This window comes from Strix uralensis, chromosome 28 (genome assembly GCF_047716275.1).
Source record: "Strix uralensis isolate ZFMK-TIS-50842 chromosome 28, bStrUra1, whole genome shotgun sequence".
Taxonomy (NCBI): domain Eukaryota; kingdom Metazoa; phylum Chordata; class Aves; order Strigiformes; family Strigidae; genus Strix; species Strix uralensis.
The window spans coordinates 1,519,721-1,541,784 of NC_133999.1; the positions used below are offsets into that span (position 1 = coordinate 1,519,721).

General features: G+C 43.6%; 1 protein-coding gene across 1 annotated transcript in view; it reads right to left on the reverse strand.

The window, feature by feature from the left end:
• KCNU1 (potassium calcium-activated channel subfamily U member 1) overlaps nucleotides 1-22,064 on the reverse strand; it is a 51,803-nt gene that overhangs the window by 2,481 nt on the left and 27,258 nt on the right. The window contains exons 20-25 of the mRNA XM_074852033.1: nucleotides 15,111-15,210; nucleotides 12,450-12,674; nucleotides 11,833-11,986; nucleotides 7,323-7,335; nucleotides 6,223-6,311; nucleotides 2,311-2,450 (exon numbers count right to left, since the gene is read on the reverse strand). Of these exons, the coding sequence (XP_074708134.1) occupies nucleotides 2,311-2,450; nucleotides 6,223-6,311; nucleotides 7,323-7,335; nucleotides 11,833-11,986; nucleotides 12,450-12,674; nucleotides 15,111-15,210 (721 nt within the window). The remainder of the gene's footprint in view (nucleotides 1-2,310; nucleotides 2,451-6,222; nucleotides 6,312-7,322; nucleotides 7,336-11,832; nucleotides 11,987-12,449; nucleotides 12,675-15,110; nucleotides 15,211-22,064) is intronic.

Consider the following 22,064-nt stretch of genomic DNA (forward strand, 5'->3'; position numbering starts at 1 on the left):
GCTGAGTTACATCGCAGGAATTTGAAAGGCGGGGAAATTATAGAGGTGAGCATGTGTGCGTAGTCAGGAAATAACACACTGCGTTTGGAATGGGTCTTGAAGCTGACTTTAAAGGAGCAACATTTCCGTAATGTGCCCGTGAGATGTTACCTTCTTCACCAGTTGTTGTTTGGTTGGTTACAGCTTCATACAAGCAGATTTCCTGGGAACACCTCTGCACACAACAGCAAAGGCTAGAAACCTTCTCCCATCCCCAAGCAGTGCTGTCCCCCTGACTCGTGTTGCTACTAAGCTTTTAAAACTGGTCCTGTATAGCTGAGGAACCCACAGCTGGATCAGGAAGGGAATTCAGGGCTCATTAGAGTACCTGAGCCATAATGATCATGCTCATTGAATTGTTTTCTGCCTATTGAGACCCCAAGAGTCATGTTGAAGCAGATGCCAGTTCTCCTTCAGGCTTACAAGGGGTAACGTTTCACTCTACAGACCACGTTCTGCCACTCAGATTCTTCTGCCAGTCTCCTTTCAAGCTAAAAGGAAACAGCACTCCTGTCTTGAGTGCCTTCAGGAATTTCAACAGATATTCACAGTGACAGCAAAAGGAGGTGACATCAGACTGCTGAAGCCTCCCTTCCTTCTCTCTTCTCCAGTTCACATGTCTTTTCCCCAATACTGCAATTGTTAAGCAATAGGGTATTTTCTCCACCTTCCCTGTATTAACAGAACGACTGAATCCAACCTAAGGTGCCCCTCTACTTTAAAGCAGAGTTGAAGGCTGATCATTCCTGGACAGACTTGGAATCTTACACTTGAGTGAAATTTTATCCTTTAAGACAGGTCATGCTATGTCTTGAGTTACTTCTACACTTGACACTAGCAGTCATTAATTACCATCTGGCTGATTGACATATCAGTGAGTAGCAGCAATATAATACTTTCCCTAACACTGAAGCCTTCTCAGAAAAGCATAACTGGACTTGACACACTTATTCTGGACTGCTTATCCCTTGGAGAGATTTGTTTTGTATTTATTCAGTTTCTGTAAAACTGCCACCCAAGCACTATCCCCCTGGACATGAGCTGAGAGCAAGGCGTGTGGAACTTGACTGCAGCATGGGGAATCGGGGTGAAGGGGAAGAAAGGGCCTTTCAGAAGAAAAAGGCAGCCGTTTTGGAAATGCCAGCTTATGAACTGAACTGCTGTTTGGCTGTCAGAATCCTGGCTTCACTCCACCAAAGTGTGACCCACATGGGTGTCACCACCAACAGTATCACTCAGTTTTGACAGTAACTTAAAATGATTATGTCACCAGGGTGGGATCACCACATTCCCTCTGTTCCTGCCGTTTGGGTGCAATGTATCCAATCTTTGTGATGCAAATGATTTTAAAAGAACACACTGCCAGGAATTTACAGAGAATCAAAATACACATTTTTAAAATCTGATGTGGTCCTGTGGATCGGCAGTGGCTGGTTTATACCTTTTCAGAAAACAGCCATTGGGAGATTCCCATTGAGTTCAATAGATTTTTCCATCCAAACTTCCACTGAATTTCTGCCTACGTGCCAGACGGACAGATGAGAAGAGTTAAATGTTCCATTTATCCCCATGCTTGCTCTGGTAAAGTGGTGGTAGTACAAGCTGCCTGTTCCCCAGCTCACCAACGCACCTCCAGCCAGGCTTGTAAAACTCCTTTCTACATGAACGGGTCAGAATTCAGAATCCCCATAATCTTCTCAGCCTTTGGCATCAACGCTGGAGCTTCCACCAAGGGGCCAGCTGGTGTCAAATGCAATTCTGGCTTCAGTGACTGCAGTTCCCTTAGAGGGACTGATTGTAACATCATGTTGTCAAAAAGTAAATAAATCAGACTGGCTTTAAATACCTTTTGTAGCCTGTCAATATTCTGGAGCTGGGAATGGGAGGAACCTATGAAAACACTCTAAAAGTTTCTTCAAATAATTCTGTGTGTACATCAACAACAGGGAGAGTTGCTGCTAATAGCACATATTGAGAGACGTGTCTTTTGGAGCTGAGAGCTGCTGTTCAGTGTATGGAACCCACTACCCCAAGGAATCACAGCGGCCCACTGATTAGCAAATTGCTTAAATAGGAAGAGACATGTATAATTCTCAGGGCACCATGTAACTAATCACATCACTGATCTCTGCAACGTTTCCAGTGCCTCTCTCTGACACACGTGGCCTTGACCATTGTTAGGGCTAGATTAAGTGGGTTTACCCTGGCTGGTAATCACTTTGTTACACACCGATGCCACTCAGTATGACAGGATGTGATGCATCTACTTACCATAGACAAAAGAGAATTCAAGAAGCTATCTGAGAAGATAGCTCCTGCGGGGACACCAGTGATGAAAAGCTGATCTTGCTCTGGAATCTCAGGATTACCACTGGGAGCCTGATTAATGAACTGGGCGTTTGGTGAAAACTCTATTGGGAAAGGAAGGAAGAAAGAGGAAACATCTTAGCAACAGAGAGAAGCCATCTAGAATCAGAAACGAGAGTTAATAAATCCAGTTTGCCATTCTGTGGCCAGCACCAGCCACAGCATGCAGCATTAGTAAAGAGGAACAAAATAGTGCTGCTAACTGATTGTGCAATGGCAGACAAAAGACCCAGAACCCTAAAACTAAGTTTTAAGATATCAGATCATAATTAATTTACCCACTTTGAAAAAGAGAGGAATAATCTAATTTCTTCCCCTCATTTTCCTGACAACATAAATACAATTACTATTTCTATTGGTTTAAAGTGGGGTTACAGAGTCCCTTCCACAGCTGTCCTACTATTAGAGGGATCTTCACTAGTTTCTCAGCCTTCTTCTCACTGGCTGAGACAGTCTTGCAGAATTCCCCTTCTCTGAAAGTGATTCCTCCTTAACTTTCTTTTCTATTTTCAGGGAACTGTCTAAGTACAGCCAGGCAGCAGGCCCCTGCTGTGCTACTGAACATGCTAGGTATGTCCTGGCACTCCAGCACTACCAGTAAGAATGCTGATGAATGACAGCAGCGCAGCAGGAGACTGAGAGGAATTGAGATCAAGAATCCATATCTTAGCATTAAAAAATAGAGAGCGAGCACAACTAACTCTATGTGAGTAATGACTGATTTCTATGATGTCCCCTTGGGTCAGGAAGCATTTGAGTGCATCATTTTTAAAGATGACTAAAACCAGCCTGAATCACAATACTATTAATGTCTTCTGTTGTCTTGCAGTCTTGGTGTCATCCTTCAGCCATGCATTCTCAATACAGATATTTCACCCACCCTGGATTTTAGAGTTGGCCCTGCATCTGGCATTAATCAGAACCACTCCACTGACTAGCTTACACAGTCTGGGTATGAGAAGCATGGTCTTGCAGCCACAATAAGGGATCCACTTTATTTCTCCTTAGCATTCTTTTTCTCCTTTACATATTTGCAGGACTCTTATTACTTTACAAATCACTTTGCTATTTCTCTCCCAGATCTCTGTCTCCTTACAGCAAGGGTTTCTAGAATCCATTGTTCCCAAGGAATAGCCTTTTAGCACACGCTTCTGAGCCCACTGACCAACTCACCAATTCAGCAGACGCTTGGAACATTGAACTGTGCTCAGCGTGGTGGATCTGGGCCCGGAGAAGCCCCACACAAAGCCTGGCATTTAACGGGCCTTGCCCAGTTTAACATTTCTTATTTTTCTGTGTTTCTCACCATCAAGCAGCATGTCAGAGCATGACGATACGCAACTCTCCCGCTCCTCAAGACAAAATTCATACCCAGCCCCCTTCAGAGGAGTGCAGGCCCTCAGCTAATTCTGTCAGCTCTGTCCCTCTGGGGCCACGGCGCGGCCCTGGGGCTCAGGGGGCTCTGGCATGCCATCCTGGTCACAGACTAACTGGCAGAGGCAAGTCAAGCTTGGTAGTCCTTGAGACACCACATTGCTTCCTGCGCCTGTCAAGATCAATTGCAAAACTCCTACTGACTTCAGCGGTGACAGGATTTCAGTGGAAGGTACGAGGGTGTTAGCTTCTCCTAGGACAGGTTTTGAGCAGCAACAGTGCTAGCGATACGTATCGCATTGCTGCTTTGGTCCAGCGTCAGACACACCAAATGATATAGATGACCCTCGGTCAGCACTCAGTGTGCTGTGAAATAAGAAATTGTCTGGAATGAGCAAAGCCCTTACAACCTAAGGCACACAAGTATTACCCCTCTCAGCTTGTCTCTAGAGATAGGCACAAAAGTGAGCATTTGTCTACATCAAGGTCTACCAGAGGGACTTACAGGAAGCTTATTCAATCACAAGAGAGCTCCAGCTGGTTTTGATTAGCTGTTTTGTGCTTCCAGGTTTTAAATTCTTGGAGTTATTTCGCTTCCTAGCCCATCCCTGTAACTCTGAACATATTTCTATGCTGTTCAAGACTACAGCAAGGGCAGGCATCCACGTGCTAAGGGACTGGGCTCAATTCATTATTTTGTCAAAGATCTGACATGACTAAAATCCAAGTCATGTCAACAGATTGCAGATGTTTTCCCCTCCACTGACACACCACATCCTGGAGGGAAATCACAGGGGTGCAATGCCTGTCTGAAGACGTTAGCTTGACTGCACAATATCTTCTCAGAGGAGCTGGGCCTCAGTAGCCAGCTCAAAACATTTCTGAGACTTTTGGACACAGCAGAAATAAAAGCCTAAACCACAGCACAAGATATACAAATATCACTCTGGGAAATTCAAGAGTTCTGAAATTACTCAGGATGAGGCATAATTATCTTATCATTCTTTTGTGCCTTTTTTTTTTTTTTTTTTTAGCAGTAGCTCCTCAGTGATTTAGTCTAAGGAGCACACAGGGCTGAATAGCCCATTGAGGTGCTTAACTGCTTCTGGGACACAGCTCACCAGGTGCGAGCTTCGACTAAGCAGTACACCAGAGCTTCATATAAATAAAATATTGCCAGTGCCTGCTACAGGCCAAGACTGCTCACTAGCCCCGTTCCAGCTGCAAACCTGGTGAGGACTGGAAAGCACGGACCCCACATGTGCCGAGTCCACACAGCATTTACAAGCACCGCATCAAAAAGAAAGAAGCAAGCAAACAAAAAAAAGCCTGAGTGAGTCAGGGGCCAATCATGATGCCTAGCAACATGCTATGCTAATTTGATGGGTATGTTCTTGTGTCAGCACTTTAAATGGAGCTAAACATGCAAGTCCCTCGGGACTGGCAGCCCGGCCACACCACTCGGGTGTGACACTGGCTGCTATGGTACTAGTAATCAGTTCATCGGTGCACATTCTCCTGATTAACAGATTCAGTTTGTAACCATCCGGAGATGAAGACAAAGATAGCCAAGAGTAGCATGAAGGAACTCTGTGGGTTACTTCAGTTATGAAGGCAGGCTCGAGAGGCTGAGCCTTGGGCAATAAGGACAAAGGTGTTTGGGCTCTGGAGTGAGCTGCCCGCACTCTGCCCACCTCGGCGTGCGCACAGAGCCCTGCAGACTCTGCACGGACTGCAACCGTCTGGAACAGGCTCTGCTCTTTCACAGCCACTTGCACCAAGGAGGAAGCCTGCACCCACCCCCAAAATGCAGAAGAGGAGGAGGGAACCATCACCAGTGTTTCAGAAAGGGGAGGGTGGGAACAGAGAGAATTAGGCCTTGATTCACTCCATTTTCTTGTGGGGTGAAAACTGATCGTGCAGTCTCTCTCAGTGGTTTTTAAAATCATCACAGAGAGGAAAGCACAGCCAAAGCATAGCAAGTTGGGTTTCATCTGGGCAGAACTGCCTTTGGTGATGCCTGTTTCTCCACTGAAAGTAAGGGTAAACCAGGCAAATACACTTCTGATTTATCTGCCTTAGTGAAGTACGTTAGGATGGGTGGGATGAATGCAGGCCATGTGACCAGAATGCAGATCTCCCGAGATCCAGTCCAGTAGAAAAAAAAAACAACCAAGGACATTATCTTTCTCTTAAACGGATGCTTCGGAGTTTTGCTACACACTGAGACCTTTGTAACACTTTGTTATATTTATTCTCCTGATAAACCATCCTGACTCCTTCAAAGCCAGTGAATTAACATCTAAGTCAAACCTTTTAACGTTCCTTGGACATGTAGTGCTTGTCGCTTTCTGCCTGTGAATTCTAAAAAGGGTCTGGGGTAAATAAATAATGCAGCATGCATATTGCTTCTGTGAAATTTGTTCCTAAAGAATAACTTACTCAGCTCTGTAGTGATGGGGATCCTTTTATAACATGGCTGTGATTGATTCCCCAATGCTTTTGCTCTGAAAACAGCATCTGTAGAAACAGTCAATAACAACATGAGGAGAGAGGGGAGTTAGCAGAAGCAGAAAGGGGAAAAAAAAAAAAAAGAAAAAAGGAAAGAAACTAAGGAACTAAGGCACAATGGTTCAGACTGACAAATGCAGGAAATCTCTTACCTATGCCTAAAAATGTCATTGTCATGCAAAAATCCCAAAGCGTTCCTATATTTAGAAAGTTTCTTGCCTTGGTTTGCTTTTCCAAGGCTCACTTTATTCACTCAGAGCTTCAAAGGATTAAAAAAGAAAAGCTCTCCTGGGAGCTGCTTATTGACATCATAACTAAAATATAATTACCCTCTGTGGAGCAGCAGTGTTGGTTACAGTGTTGTTTGGCACAAAGCCCCCACTAAGCCAATTTGCACTCAGAGGGCTTTTGAGGGAGGGGGTTGTGTTTTTTCCTTCCCCTTCAAGAAGGCTGTACATAAATAGATGGGACATGTGCTGTAGGAATGAAGGCAAAAGCATATACCATCATTTTTTAAAAACCTGCCAACCAGAAAGACTTAAAAGAGAAATCCAGAAGTTCCTAGAAGCATGTGTCCTTATTTCTTCCCAGTTCTCACCAGCTAGCTGATTTTGCAGAATCAGCCCCAATTTGAAGTCTGCTTTCTGCATTTTGATCACATCCCATCTTGTCTCCCTTACCATTATGTCTCAGTTTTTCCTTCGCTACCGCATCTGGGTAACTGAGTGTTAATAATACTACTTATCGCACAAGACATATCAAAGTCAAAATTATAGAATCTAAACTCCACTAAAGATTTTGCTAGAAATGAAACTTCTTCCAGTTCGGATACCGTGCAATGGATCCTCTCTGCTCAGAGGAGCACGTGAGTATTGGAGATCTGAGACCCTAAGGGGGTCCTAGACAGACTGCTGCTCTAATCAACCACCTCTGAGGTCAGGCAATGGGCTGCCAAAAACCTCCCTGGAGATGTCAGGCACCACAATCCCTCGAAACAGCAGAAAAAGTCCTTCCCAAGTACAGCAAAGCATCTCTGCATGCGCACTAGTGGCAGCAACTGAATGCCTGAAATGAATCATTGCCTTTATTGCACCTTCCATGTGCGGTACCGGCTGATTTGAGTGTCTGTCTGATCATTGCCTGGATACCTTTTCCTTATGTCAATATTTTTGCTATGAAACAGTACACAGCGCTCTACCTGAAATTTCACAAACTGGCAGGGTGCTATTACAAAAGATTACTTAATTGTAGATTACTACTGTACATTTGAATTTCAGTATCTTATTAAGTTGTCAGATTTAATTACCATTATATGTTTAGATTATGCCACAGATTATTTAGTTTGGTACCTCGGTTTGCCAACCTGTTTGCTTTGTGACATGACAGGGTGATAATTACAGCATTACTGGAAAACCTAAATTTTTCCATGGGAAAGACTAGAAGTCCTTGGCATCAGCACTGACCCCAGTAAATGCTCATTCTTGCAAGTGTAAGTCATGTTTACCTCTGTGTGGGTCTGGTTCTCTAAGACCTGTCTAATTCTCTACCCCATGAGAGAGGTAACGTGCAGAACAGGCCTGGGTTTGTTGGGTGTGAAACGCTCACAGCGAAATCTAAAACCACAGGAAATGCAATTGGTTTGGGCTTTGTTACAGTCTCCAAACTGAGACTATGCCTGCTGCAATGCTTACCAAGGCATCTGAACTGTTAAGGGAACTCAGGGCCTTCCATCCAAGTAACTACTTTCCACTCTGGTTTGGATGCAAACCGCTAGAGCTTTGTCCACAGCAAAGCTGGGGATGAGAAAGGATTTGGGTGTGCAGGGTAGCTGGATATCCAGCCAAGTCATCTGCTGTCCCATCAGCAACGGCAACTCCTAAATGAGAAACATCAGCCTCTGTCTTTTCTTTTTAAATCAGGTAATAGTTGCATAAGCATCTTGCTTTAGAAAGCTCTCCCAACTATTATTCTATCTTTTCCTACCTGCTTCCTCTCCTGGCTACTAACTGGCTATTAACTGAGGCTAGGCTTCTTGGATCCAAGTTTTAAATGTAACTTTACCCTTCTCCTACAAAAAACCAAGGTCGTGACCCAGAGCACTGCTGTACCTTTTGGGTCTCCCCTGTATGCATTAGCTTCTGCTGCCCGTTTCCTTTTCTGCACAACTTCTAGATTTTTCTCCTACAGATAGAAAGGATTTTCCTAAACCCGCTGAGTTTGCAACTCTGCAGCTGAAAGCATCCCCTGGTACATGTACTACACTGGTGGAAAATGCAGATTTCACCACTACACTGTAATTAACTACTGCAGAGGTGAACCAGCACCAAGTTCTGATGGGCACGGGCACAGCCTGGCTACATTACTGGTATTCACTGTTCTTATTGCTTCCCAGCCAACTTGACAGCCACCGAGTCTGGACAATTTCTTGATACTCTCTAGTTGGTTCTTTTCTAGCTGTGTTTGTCTTCAGTGCTCTTACGTAACTTAAAGAAGGCCAGTGGCCCTACTCTCACTCCTTCTCCCCACAAAGAAAGCATTAAATTCTGATAAAATCCATCCTTTCCCAGCTTGTACATCTCTTCCCTGAAACTTTCCTCATTTTCTGACCCCCATGAACTATCTCACCTGGAGGCCATCCAGTCCATTGGGACCAGCTAAGATGACCTGCTTTATCAGCGAAAATTTTGTCTTCTTGGGGTTGAATTCCTACAAATGACAATGGCAGGAGGGAGAGCAGAGACTGAAACAATGGGAGTGGGGACATGTACATTCTCTTTCCACTCTGGGCACCTTGATCCAAAATTTGATGGCAACAACCCAGGAGTAGTTTGCTATCCTATAGGCACACACATCTGTAACGTGGCTGGAGACCTTCAGAGACAAAGACCTTAAAGAATGTAAGATTTAGGCTTAATCTTGCAGTTGAATCTGAATACTCATTCTGGTATGAGAATCCTAACCTAAGATTTTGGTCCTAGAATTATAAATAACTATGGCAGCAAAGAAGAAAATGGGCTGGCTTTAGCAACTCATCTAATGAGCCTATAAGAAGAGAGAGCTTATTTTTACACCAGCAGATTTAATGGCTGACTTGAGAAAGACGTAAAACTTGTGTCTTACGCTTATTTTGCAAATATATCTTTATTCATTGATGATGGTACCCTGTAACTGAACACTGCATTTCTGTCTGCAGAAAACACTGTAAATCTGAGGAATGGCCCTACCTGAGTAGCCAAAGATTTATTAGACTGGAATTGTAGTCAGCTTATGGAGCAACAACTCACTAACATCCGAGCTAGGCAACAGGTGCCTTATAAATATGCAAAGTGAAATACCTAAAATGAGTAAACCAGAGTGGGTTTAGAAACACAGTATTTTGTCAACTAGAGTAAGACAGTGCTGTTATAGTAAATGGTGACAGAATCTATCCTCTCTAGTTTGAATCAATCTTTCAGAAATAACTGATCACAGTAATGGGTAATAAGAATAATCTGTATGTGTGTATTGCTACATTGTGAGCTTGAATTTATCTGGCTTTAAACAAGCCTGGGAAATACACACTGTTATGGGGCTCTGTGCTGAGGAGCAGCCTGCAGCTAGGAGCTGCCAGGGATGCGCAGCAAAGGAGTAAGAAGCAGCTTTGATGCAATGACCCGAGTCATTTGATCCCGCCCCATCTCGAAGACAGAAAAGCAACACAGAAGCACTGATTTCCATTCCCCTGTTCTAATATCTAGGCCACGCTTTACCCAGGCTTTGGACAGAGGACCAAGCAATCCTGATCTCTGCTCCAACCTGAAAGGAGCTGTGGATTTGGTCTGGTTCTGATGCGCGGACACACAGCACTGGCTGTAATACACAGACAACCTTGTCCTGCATGTCTCTGCTCTAACTGTTCTGTCTACTTGCCTCTTTCTGCACAAGCAGAAATCCTTTTGATACTCTTCTCAGGGACCTTGCAACAACAGAACTTGATTATGGTTTTTCCAGTATGATCCAATAAACTTTTCTCCTGTCTCCCACGATAGCAAGGACGCTGAACAGATTTTAAATCTGCAAGATCCATTTTTCTGATGCAACTCATTACATGCCCATCTTCAAGGGAAATGAGGGAAAGAAATATATGCTTGTGGATAAAAAAAAGAGACTTTGAGTATGCAGGTGGTGATGGTTCTGACAGTGATACACCTGGTAAGCTGCCCAACCAGCCATGCCTCAGCTTACCCAACTGATCACACCTACGTCAGCGTGAGGTCCCTGAGGTCTTCTGCTGGAAGGAGACAACACAAGCCAAAAGCCACCACCTCAAGGAGAAACAAGTATGAACTCTGTAAGGCAGCTGGGGAAAGTTTCAATGAACAGATGCTCACATCTCTATTTTCCATACGCACACTGTAGTTCAGAGTTCTGCACTGCATGTAGTACAAGTTTGAGTGATAAAACAAAAAACGCTGGAGGGGAGCAGGACAGTGATTGATAGGATGAAATATCCTTTTTGCTCTGAGTCTCTCTCTTTTCCATATGTAGGTATAAAGATGCAATAGGTACAGTATCTATATCTGTCACTCTAGATGGAGATACATAAATTATATATATAAAAGTACATACTATTTACTTCCTCTCTATATACAATCAATAGACTTCCATACATCTTTATATTTATGTAGCAATAAACACATTAGATAAAAGTAATCTATTCAAGTCACAATTACCTCTTACTCAAATATACCTTATAAATAATTTGTCTTCTTTTCTGATTGTATACACTGTACATTGAGATAGTCTAGTTATTATTAAAAAAAAAACCTGTCTCTGCCTCACTCTAATCTTTTCTTTGGCACAGCCATTGTTTTAAAAGCCTAGAATGATAATAAAGTATAGGGAAAACACTTAGGAGAGCCATCCATTTCTCAGCCCGTCTTCAGTTAATTAATACTCCACATTCTCAAGAGGAGGACAAATCTTAGCTCCTTCGCCAAATTAAGGGAGGAAGAGACGCAATAAATATTCTACTGGGCTGAAGTCGTTTTTGCTTCCATTGCAGTTCTGAGCTACAGGCTCTGTCTGTCTGTGAACAGAGCACCCACCCTATCAAGCCTCACGGGAAAGGTGTTGGTTTTTCTCTTTTTGAGAGATGGAAGGGACCTCCACTCACATGTGCTTTTGCAAATAATACAGCAGTTACCAACACCGGTTACCATTTATCCTCCAGCCATGGTCTCTTTGCTGAAAACCTTGAAGCTTCACTCAGAATTTGCAGGGGGAGCTGGAATATTTCCAGGAGCACTGCTGGCTTATCACTCCTTCCTTCACATACCTGTAGCTACAGAAACCGGACCAGGCTGTGCAGCCAGCTACACCAAAATGGACTTCTGGCTCTTTTAACTTGCATATTTATATTCAGGAGAGACAGGCTGTGGCTCAGACTAGTGACAAGTGACCCTTTCATTCTTCCCTCCCTCAGCTTCCATTTTTGCTGCATCAGCGAGCTCACAGGCCAAAGGAAGCAATGCTTATCTGGTGGGGCTGAGCGGGACCTACCCTGCATGGATCGGATGTTCAGCGTGGCCAGGATGCTCTCCGTGTCCACCAGGGAAGGATTGCTTGAAACAGTGGTCTTGGAAGACAAAATGGCACACGCAGCACAATCCTGGACCTTCACTGCCCTCAGATCTGCACAGGAGAGCGCATTACCCTAATAAAACCAAAGAATCAGTGGTAAGGAGAAATCTGAGAAAGCTGAACATTAAGGATCTTTGAAAAGGTGAATATTAAATTTGTTCAAACTCCACTGGCACAAATGTATTTTGGAAACATCTCCAAAGTTTGAGCAACTTTGGACATGATGAAGTATCCAATAAATTGCAAGTCTAGACCTGTGAATTTTCTTCTCTGACCAATCAGGATTAGCCTCTTGGTAGTTTTGCAGGAAACCAAAGAGTACCAAGACTTCCCCAGAAGAAAATAAATATTTAAGGAGGGAAAGTTTTTCAACAACATCTTGGATTCAAGCTCAAGTCTAGAGCCTGAGATAATTTTGGTCCTTTTTGAATCTGAGTTGTGCTATCATCAAGAAGTTTTAAAATGTATTTAGAAATGTGCATGAGAGCTAGAGAAAGGAAGGAAGAGGGAAAGAGAATATGCAAAAAAAAACTTACTGAGAATAACCACAGCTTTGGGAAGTTCTGAATAAATTTCCATTCTCTTTGCAGATATTCCAAAGACCCAAGAAAAACAATGTCTTTCAACTCATGGTAAATGAAGTTGCTAGCTCTTAAGGGCATCACAAAGTCCTGCAGCCCAATCAGTGGTGAGCTTGCATCGCCAAAGACACAGACCAAAATGTGATCCTGCAGGTTCAGTGCTGCTTGGTCCTTGCAACTCTAAATTTAAAACAGAATTGTGCTAAACCAGCTACTAGGTTTATTTTAGATTTTTCTCTTCAGTCAGAAAGACTTAAACCATTTCTTAGCTGTGTAACACCTATGGTTAGAATGAGACTATATATAAAAAGAAGTATCTCCCCTTAAGTATTTGGATTCCAAGTGTATCCTACAGCAGTGAAAAATTCCTATATGTTGGCACAGAACATCAAAAATGCAGAACAAGGCAACAATACAACTTTGGCCTGGTGCTTTTTTTCCTGGCTAATTGTTCATGTTTCTCAGACAAGCTATTTAGTCTGGGAAAATATACTGGGGAGTGGGTATTGCTTCACGTGGTGCCTCGGGGCTGGCAGGCTGGATGGCCCAGGCCACCACCCAGGCCTGTCAGAGCCACCGCACTCATGTCCACATCTACCAACCAGGAGCCGCGGGGTCAGCACATCCCTGCGATGTTCACTCTTTGGCAGGTTTTTTCCAAAGAGAAACAAGGGACTTTGTCAGGGAGAAGTTTCCTGATGAGAGATTAGAATCATAACTAAATTAAATGATTGTCTCTAACTAATTAGATTAGTTTAAATTGAATAATGAAACCTTTAGCTGTATTTAATGTAACATGCCTGAAGTCCAACGATTAGTCTGCTGAATGAAGCTAAACAATTAAAAACACAATCTATTTTATAGCTTATTTTATAGGAACAATTGGAAAAACTATTACTGCTGAAATCTGCAGAGGAAATGCGCAATTACAAGACCAAGAGGAGCAGTCGGTGTAGTGAGTGAGCAGCGGGGACAGGTGAGCCATTCTGAAGACACTACAGAAGGGTTCAGGCCTTCCCTCCAACCGGGGCCAAGAAGCTGGCCATACCTGGCTTTTATTACTGTATTACTGAGGTCAAGGGGAAAAAAAATTACATTAATTCTCAAACATCTATGCCGTATTAGACTGATGGCTAAGATTTCCAAAAAACCCATTTAAATGATTTAATAATGTATGCCTTATGTAAAAGTCAGAAGACCATATTTTGGTATGTGTTTAGACACCCTGTGTTTTCTGTGGACATCAAGGAGGAACTTCTGTAAAGTATATCCATCCAGCTGCCCATGGTTTCCAAACAGAATGAAACGCTGAAGTGTTATGACAAATCCCATGGGAGTATACTTACACCTTTAAGCACCTAAACAACTTCAAAAATGTAGCTTTTAAAACCCCAAATCACAGTCTGGGACTTTGTCAAGCACCCAACTCACTCCCAAAAATGCAACTTAAGACTCCCAGGCCTTTGAGGGCTTGCCTGTCCCAGAAACGTGATTGCAAAGGAAGATGCTGCATGAACATGAAGTGCAATAGCTATTATGCACTAATTTCCTTTGTGGACATTCTTAATCCTCATAAAGAGCCCCCTGCACAGTCTAGCTCAGCTACACAAAAACCACTCAGTACAAACCAGAAGTGGCACATGGGGAGTTAGGACACACTAGCAGTTGTAAGCTTTTTCCTCATGTAAACCCGGCTGTAAGATCTTTTCAAAACATCACCCTTCAATTCACAGAGCTGAGCTTCCAGTCCTATTGGGATATTTGCCCATTTGTAATGACTAATCCTATTTTGGAGGTTGCTGGGCAATAGGGTCCTTTTATTTGCTTGGAAGGAAGCTGCAGCATTTCAAGCAGCATGAATTCCAGCCTGCTACAAGTCTCCCAGCTGGCAGAACAGCTTGAACATTCTGTATTTTTGATGAAATCTTTGATCACCTCATTGCAAGATTTGGTTGCCTACTCTCAGCTCTCTGGCAGCTCTGAGCACAACCTGCCATTTCTAGATGGAATTTGTTCTTTTACGGATTAGACACATTAAATAAATAAACCAAAGTGTCTTAAAGCTATCCAGATCAATAATGTCACAGACACAGGGGTCTGGAAACACAACATACAAAATTTTGAAATAAAATAGGTGTCAATCAGACCTTCCTTTGTCCATCTGCTGAGATCCTCTCCTGAGATAGGGCGCCTGCCCTGCTTTAGATGAACACAGAAGGCATTACTGATCCCTTGTTACCTTGGAGATCTTTCTCTGTTCCCAGGTTACCACCTAAATTACAAGGGAATATGGCCGTGGAATGAGCCTTCAGCTTCCACCACTTCAACAGAGTCTCTATGTGACCTTGGTCAAGATACTTTATCTGCAGCTCACTCCTGAAGAAGGGGTGATGGTGAACCCTCCGTCTCTCCCCTCCCAGGGCAGGGTCTGTCTCTTACCTTTGCATATGAAATCAAAGCTAGAAACTGGTTAAGATAATATTGCTAAATAAACAGCAGTAAACTAGAGAGAGCTGTGCCCTCCACCCAGATCAATGCATTGGAGCTCCAGCTTATTCCTAGATGAACAAGGAGGAAGAGACATGAGGATCCCAAAAGCAAATGCCCCAAACCTACCAGAAGAGCCTCCTGCAGTGGAACAGCATCACACCAGTGGAACATTCCTGTTGAATCTAGGGTGACTCTGCTGTTCTCCTCTCCTTGGCCCTCAAAATCCCTAAAACAGAGAGAGAAACTTCTTAGCTACAGGACTAGAGTCTACCCAAGTTGAGATCACATCTCCAGCTGCTGCTGAGATGTCCTCTTTATCTACATCATAGCTTTTATGTGTCATAGTAGTGAGGAAAAATTAGGATGTATGAGTCACATATTAACTGTGACAGTATGGGGGAAAAGGGTTGTGTGGCGGAGGAATTCCTTTGTCAATGTCAGCTGAGTGAGAGAAAAATAAGAAAAATACACTGCAAAGTGTTTCCTTGAATTACTGTATTAACTGTGATCTTTATAGCTGTTCGGACTTGGTCTCTAGGATTATTTTAAATAATATGTTCTTCAGTGGGGACGTTCACTGAAGCAGTATTTACATAAACATGGTCTTGATTAAGAGCAGAAAGAAGTCAGCAGGAATTTTCCCTCATCTTCAGGGACTTTAAATTATGCCCATATTGCAGAATATTCTTAGAGGCAAATTTTGGATACGTAGCTGTGTTTGCAAGCATTGTGTTAATTCAGAAGCAGCCACAAGACCACGTGAAACAAAAGCCATTCAATCAGATGCTGCTCTGAACATCAGACTGTTTCAAAGGACTGCCACAGAACAGGACTGTTGGGGAAGTCACGTCGAACAACAAAGGGTTGTTCACCTCTCTCCTCATGACCCAGGCACGGAGAGAAAAAGACCCGGAATCTCTTGGATAAAGCATTTACTCAGCACCATCTCTAGCTTTACTGTAGGTAGAGACAGCCTTGAACAGTTGGCTCAAGAGCGAAGTTTATTTAATCACTCTGTAACTGAAATCACAATAACCGAAACGTGCCACCGAGGATTACAATAGATACTGAACGCAACAGCCGCAGGAGAGCTGTATGACCAGACAGGTGTTCAGTCCTTCTGCATGTCCAATTTGCCCTTATCTTGTCTGTGCAGCACTGGGTGAAGCGAACAGGAAGAAGAGGAGGGATTTTGCTGGGGGAGGGTGTCATTCATTACGAGGCCTGCAAGGCAGATCGAGCTGTGCCCTGGACAGAGCAGCTTATGTGGTGCTGGGTTTGGCACTTCTTAACACAGCATTAAGGAACCCGAGAATTTGCCCCATTTTTGAAAATGGGGCTGGGGGGGTTGTAGCTTGTGCCAATCTCCATGATGCCATAGATACAGAATTAACTCATATCCAGGATAACTAGTTAAAAGTCACAGTCATTTCAGTAACTGCAGCGTAGCTATAGAGGCTTTCCCATTCCATATCAGAATTCAAAGACCAGGCTGGAACTTCTTAGCAGTTTCTGCTGGCTCCCCAGGTCTTAAACTCAGGCACTAACAACAAATTCCAGGACTGATCATATTAGAATAGGTTACCTTGTTCTTCTAAATTAATATATTTCCAAGTTTTATAAATGTTCACCTATCCTAAAACCACCACAAGACATAAAAGCTACGAAGGGTCTGCTAATGGCACGGACATAAACTGTAATGACCGATTTTTGCCTAGTTGCTCTTGGGTCTCCTCTGCAACATGCTGGATTTGACTGGAATCCCAAATCTGGAAGTTGGTCCTTTCCAGCTCTGCAGTGCCTCCTGCCTCTGTTTTCTCCACACTATGGCAGGATAAGAGAGAAGGGGATTGCCTACAGCAGCTCCAGCTCAAGCCCCACCTAACCTTTAATGTGGACAAGCAACAGATAACACAAAGCAAGGTGCAAGCTATGCCTGATGGGGGAAAGCACAGAAAAATCTTTCCTTCAGGCCAGAAAGGCACAGAAGAGGTAGAAACAGACCTGTATGCACTGGCTGCTGTGCTACTGCTGCCCAAGGGGAGGCACAAGCGGCGGGCGCTGGCAGCTGGAAGTAGCCGAGGGGAGAGGAAAGGGAGAGCAAACAGAAAGCAGTGCGCTGCGGGCGCCAAATGCCCTGTGCCAGCTCCACTCCTCTTACAGACTGGCAGTACCAAGCCATGAGGCTCCCAACCTTTTTCCAGGCCCTTTAGCTGAAGTCCATCAATCTCCAGAAGCTCACAAAACATCACCAAAGCCACCACAATACCTACCCCTCTTGCTCTCTTCTGCCACTTGCACAGTTCTTGCTCTCAGCAGCATTTGCAGCATGAAGTTTCATCGGGAAACAGCATGTTGCATGAAGCATTTTTTTTGATCAGCTTTAAATTACCCACCCTTCAGCAAAATGAAAGGTAATTTTGCATCTCTGACAAGGGGCAGGGAGAGGCCTCACACTGGCTCTCCTGAATTTAGTGAGCTAGTACAAAACTGGAGGGGAAGGGGAGCGTGTACCCCTTGACATCTCTGCAGTGTCTCTCTGCAGCCCTGTGCTAGCTGCAAGCAATCACACCCATTAGCCACAGCTATCAGCCATCTCTTAGTCTCCTCCTCAGATAACGAATCCATAGGCCGGTGATTAAATGGTATTTTGGCAAGTCAGAAGAGACTATCTTCTCACAAGCTCCCTTACTTGACTCAGATTTACCAATCAATCAACGTATGTATCTCTATCATAATAAAGCCATCATCTATATACACAACCTGTCAGAAATGACAACTCCTCATTCTAATATTATGGGAAATATATACGCCTTGGAGGAAACACCTGTTGGATCCCTGAAGCGGGAGATGGAGGGAAAAGACAGCAGGAAACCCACTTCATCATAACAGCATCCACCTTGCCAAAGCCAAGCACATTCTGATTTAACGAGCCATTCTTTAGCTAAGGGTTCCTTCTGCCATATACTCTGCAAATTACATGATTCTTACGGAAATCTGATTTTCCTGAGAGACTCATAAATCATCCTGCACTGGCCTCTGAGGAGCTTGAGGATGAGGGCACTGGAACTGACATGCTGTAGCACCCAACAGAGACAGAAATAGTCTCTGACTGAGCTAGTCACTACAGCCATTAGCAGGTTATCTGGGTCACAAATTGACTGTGCTGTGGGTGCACAGTTATCGGCGCTGGCTCTGTGTGAGTCTGAAAGAAAACTGTTGCGTTCACATGATGCTGTGCGTTGCCATGTCTGTGTCACCTTTCTCGATCACGTCCTCATTTGAGGTCCTTAGCACTCACACTGCACTGAACAGAATATCAAACAAGCACAAGACCATGTTACCAAAAACTGTACAATTGGAGCTGATTTACAAAAGCATAAGGTACTCTGGACCATGGGCATTTCTGAAAACGTGGTCCTAGTGGCTGAACATTTGAAAATACAGTGCCACAGTGCATAAGCCACTGGTTTAATCAGTCTGTGCCCAACCCACAAACTGAGTTGGTTACAACAATAGCACAGCATTAAACTCAGAGAAAAATTTGGTTTTATACTGCAAGTAACTCCAGTTCAATACTTTACGTGTCATTCAAAATGGCAGTTTGGTCCAGCACACCAGAGCTGAACTGAGAGTGCTACAACATGGTAAAACATTTCTTTTTTGCCTGTTTCCACAGCCATGACCTAATATAAACCAGTCACTCATGTTTCCATGAATCAAGTAGATAATGCAGCTCTCAGCTACACTAAAAGATGGTCAGACACATCCAAGATGTTTCAAACTTCATTTGAGGACTAACATAAGTGATTAACAGTTGTCTATAGCATTAGAAGGCAGGGAGTGGAAGTCCTTTTATCAAATTGTTAGCTGCCAACAACTTCCCGCTGACAAGCTATCTTTAAATTCTTCATAATGCCTTTGCAAAGCCCTAAAGCTTTGTTGAATCCCTTGCCTGCAGTCTTCCGACAACAGCTCTTCCACTCCTTGTCGTGGGAGAACGTGGCTACAATGAGTTTAATGCCACGTGCACGCATCGAGGCCTGTGCTCACTGGTTTGCCTTCTGTGCTTTAAGTACAGAAGAGCAGCAAATCCTCAGGAATTGCAACTTACTTCTGTGTCCTAAATTTTGCCCAGAGAGAGAGAAAGGGGTCAAAGCCTACTCACAAAGCACCTCAGGACAAGCAAGGCCTGGAAGAGTTGCACCATTGGTCCCCAGAGACCTACATACATGAGAAATCTGTGCACAAAAGTCTCCTGAGAGAAAACACCCGTGGGTACCTGCGTGACGCAGGCAGGTTGCTCCAGCCGCTGGAGCCCCAGCGCACCAGCACAGACGCCCCAATGTCCTTCCCCTGCCTCTCTACCACAGCCCTGGGGATGAGCTAACGCTTGGCATGAGGGCTGTTCAGTTCACATCCCATTTGGGAATCCTCTTATTGTTTTTTGAATCGCTCCCAGATCCGCACATATGTTAACCTTTTCCTTTGGGGAGGAGTGGAGTTTCACACACACAATGAAAACTGCCTGTGCCTGTGAAGGCTGCTACAAAGCCCCTTTTCTCACTCCCAGGCCCGCACTGTGAGAATATGGTGCTTGTCTGGACTTGGCTTATTCATCATCATGGATTATATCGCTCCGATCACAATGCATCAAAGTGCTTTCCCTACCTCACAAGGAACGACGAAGCTTAATTAATTGACACAGAGGTATTACGTGTCATTGCAAAAATATTATAATTTAGAGTATGCCATCCAATAATTAACATCAGGCAACAAGTAAAACCAATCTTAAAAATGAGTAGTTAAATTTTTCTTAATTACATCCACTGAACCAAATCTGCCCCAAGCAATGCACATGTAATCCCAGTGAAGTCAGTGTGGTTGTACAGAATACACTAAAATAAAAATAGTCTGTAGTTATCATCTATATTGCAGCAATACTTACAGTCCCCCACTAAGTTTAGGGACGCCTGCTTTATTTAGAGTTGTAAACATGAACAATAATACCTAAGTTGAACTGAGAAAACAGCATGGAAAGAGACCTGTAGCATCAGGACTTACACAACACACAAATAGAAAGGCTGAATCCTGGTCTAATAGGCACTGCCTGACACCACATTTTAAAATGGAGCCAAGACTCTCTAATAACAGGACTCCAGGTGATGATGCCTTAAGAACTCCTGATACCTGTGGGGTGAAGTCTGAAGAGCTGGCAGCACTGAAGAAATGCAGAATCCATAAGGCTAACTGGACTGAACTGTCTAAACATTGATCTAGATGCATTAGGGCCTACATTTCACTGAAGAAACCTCAGAGTGACATATAAGAAAAGACATCTTCTGCCTTTATTATCTCCATTTCTGCATTCAACCTCCATCCAAATCATCTCCCTCAGCTAACACTTTACTATATAAGGACATGTTGTTCAGCCATAGATATAAACCAGGTGTAATAACTCCAACACTTTTGCAAATTAATATAGCACAGTTATCGTGGGGAAGCTGGATACTACTTCTGCAGGCAGATCTCATGTGTCAGAGCTATGAGCCATTGTTTCTGACAGAAAACAGCAGCTCATTATTCATAACATCCCTTGTGAAATCTTTGCTGAAGTCTCCCTCTCCCCTTCCGAGGTCACAGGAGGGCTAGATACAATGCAGCTTCTTCTCCTTGGCATGGACAAGTGTATGTGCATATTTTTGCTCTTCCACTGCTACTTGGGCTAGGCACAGGTTGTATTTTAAAAGCTAAAGCCTGATCCTGCTACCCACACACAGAATAGAGGCTTGCTTTGATTCCAGAAAGGCTGTTCAGAGAGTAAAACAGCAGACAGCTTGAGTAAGGGTGGCAAAATTCAGCTCCTAATTATTAGATTAAAACCTTGAAACAGTTGTCATGTATGAAGGGACAAAGTAGAATTTGGCAAACAGGAAGGGAAAAAACAAATCTTCTCATACTGATAAATAATCTCTGAAGACAACCTTGTCATTTTCTGAAAGCATCTCAACAGTTCCCTGTTTTTATTTTTTTGGTCACTGCTTATCAAAATTTCCATGGCTAGTTAGTGGGTTAATTTAATTATGAGCAGCATTTATGAACAGCCTGATGGGGATCTGCAGAGGGCAATAGAATCTGTTCTTGAATTATGAAATTGCACACACTCACACATCTGGAAGCCGTCACGGGACAGATCGCTGTCTTGTAAATGCGTGTTGAGTGTTACAATATTTTACTAAGCACTCCCAATCTGTCAAGGTTTACAGGAGAGTAGAGACTGGGAACATTTGGGATCATTTGTGGCTTAGAGCCATTAGCTACTTCCACCCACTTATTGTGACGTTATTAATAGCAAAATAATCTAAAGAGCAGAACTTGGCTTACTCAAGATCTTAGATAATAGAAGTGATTTTCACTAAGGGCCAAAACCAGGGAGCCAGGACCCAGCTGCATAACAGACTATGCTGAACAGCACAGCCTTACTTTTGGCTGAACTGGTGGTAACTTTGCACGGACTCTGCTCCTCGGAGGACTTACCTGCAGACCTAGCCTAGCCCTGGTGTTTCAGGTCTGTGTAAGAGGTGGCACATGGTGACATCACCCAAGAAATAACCAGAGGAGAAAATCCTATGTAATCAATGTGATGTTGACCATCCCTTACTAACTGCCCTCCTCACCAACGGTTAATGGTGAGAAGATTGCATCAAGCGTGACGTGTGTGTGCATCAAGCACCACACACAAGAGAGACACATTTACATTTCATTAAACCATGGACAGTATGACAAAAGCTATCTGCCAGAACAGAAAAACAGGTGAGTCGTACCTACGCTATGCTATCCCTACTAGAACAAGTTAACTGGCTAAAAACCAAGGCCATTACACTCGCGTGACATCCAGGGATGCCTGTGACTACCATTGTGGCATTGCCAAGAGTATGTGACAGCCTGAATGGTCCTAGACTCAAAGACAGAGACCAGAAGGGCCAATTAGTTACCAAGACTCAAATCATGTGGAAGTCCAGTTCTAGCCTGGCACACAGAAATGGATTTTATCCCATGAAAAGCAATCCCCTGCTGAGG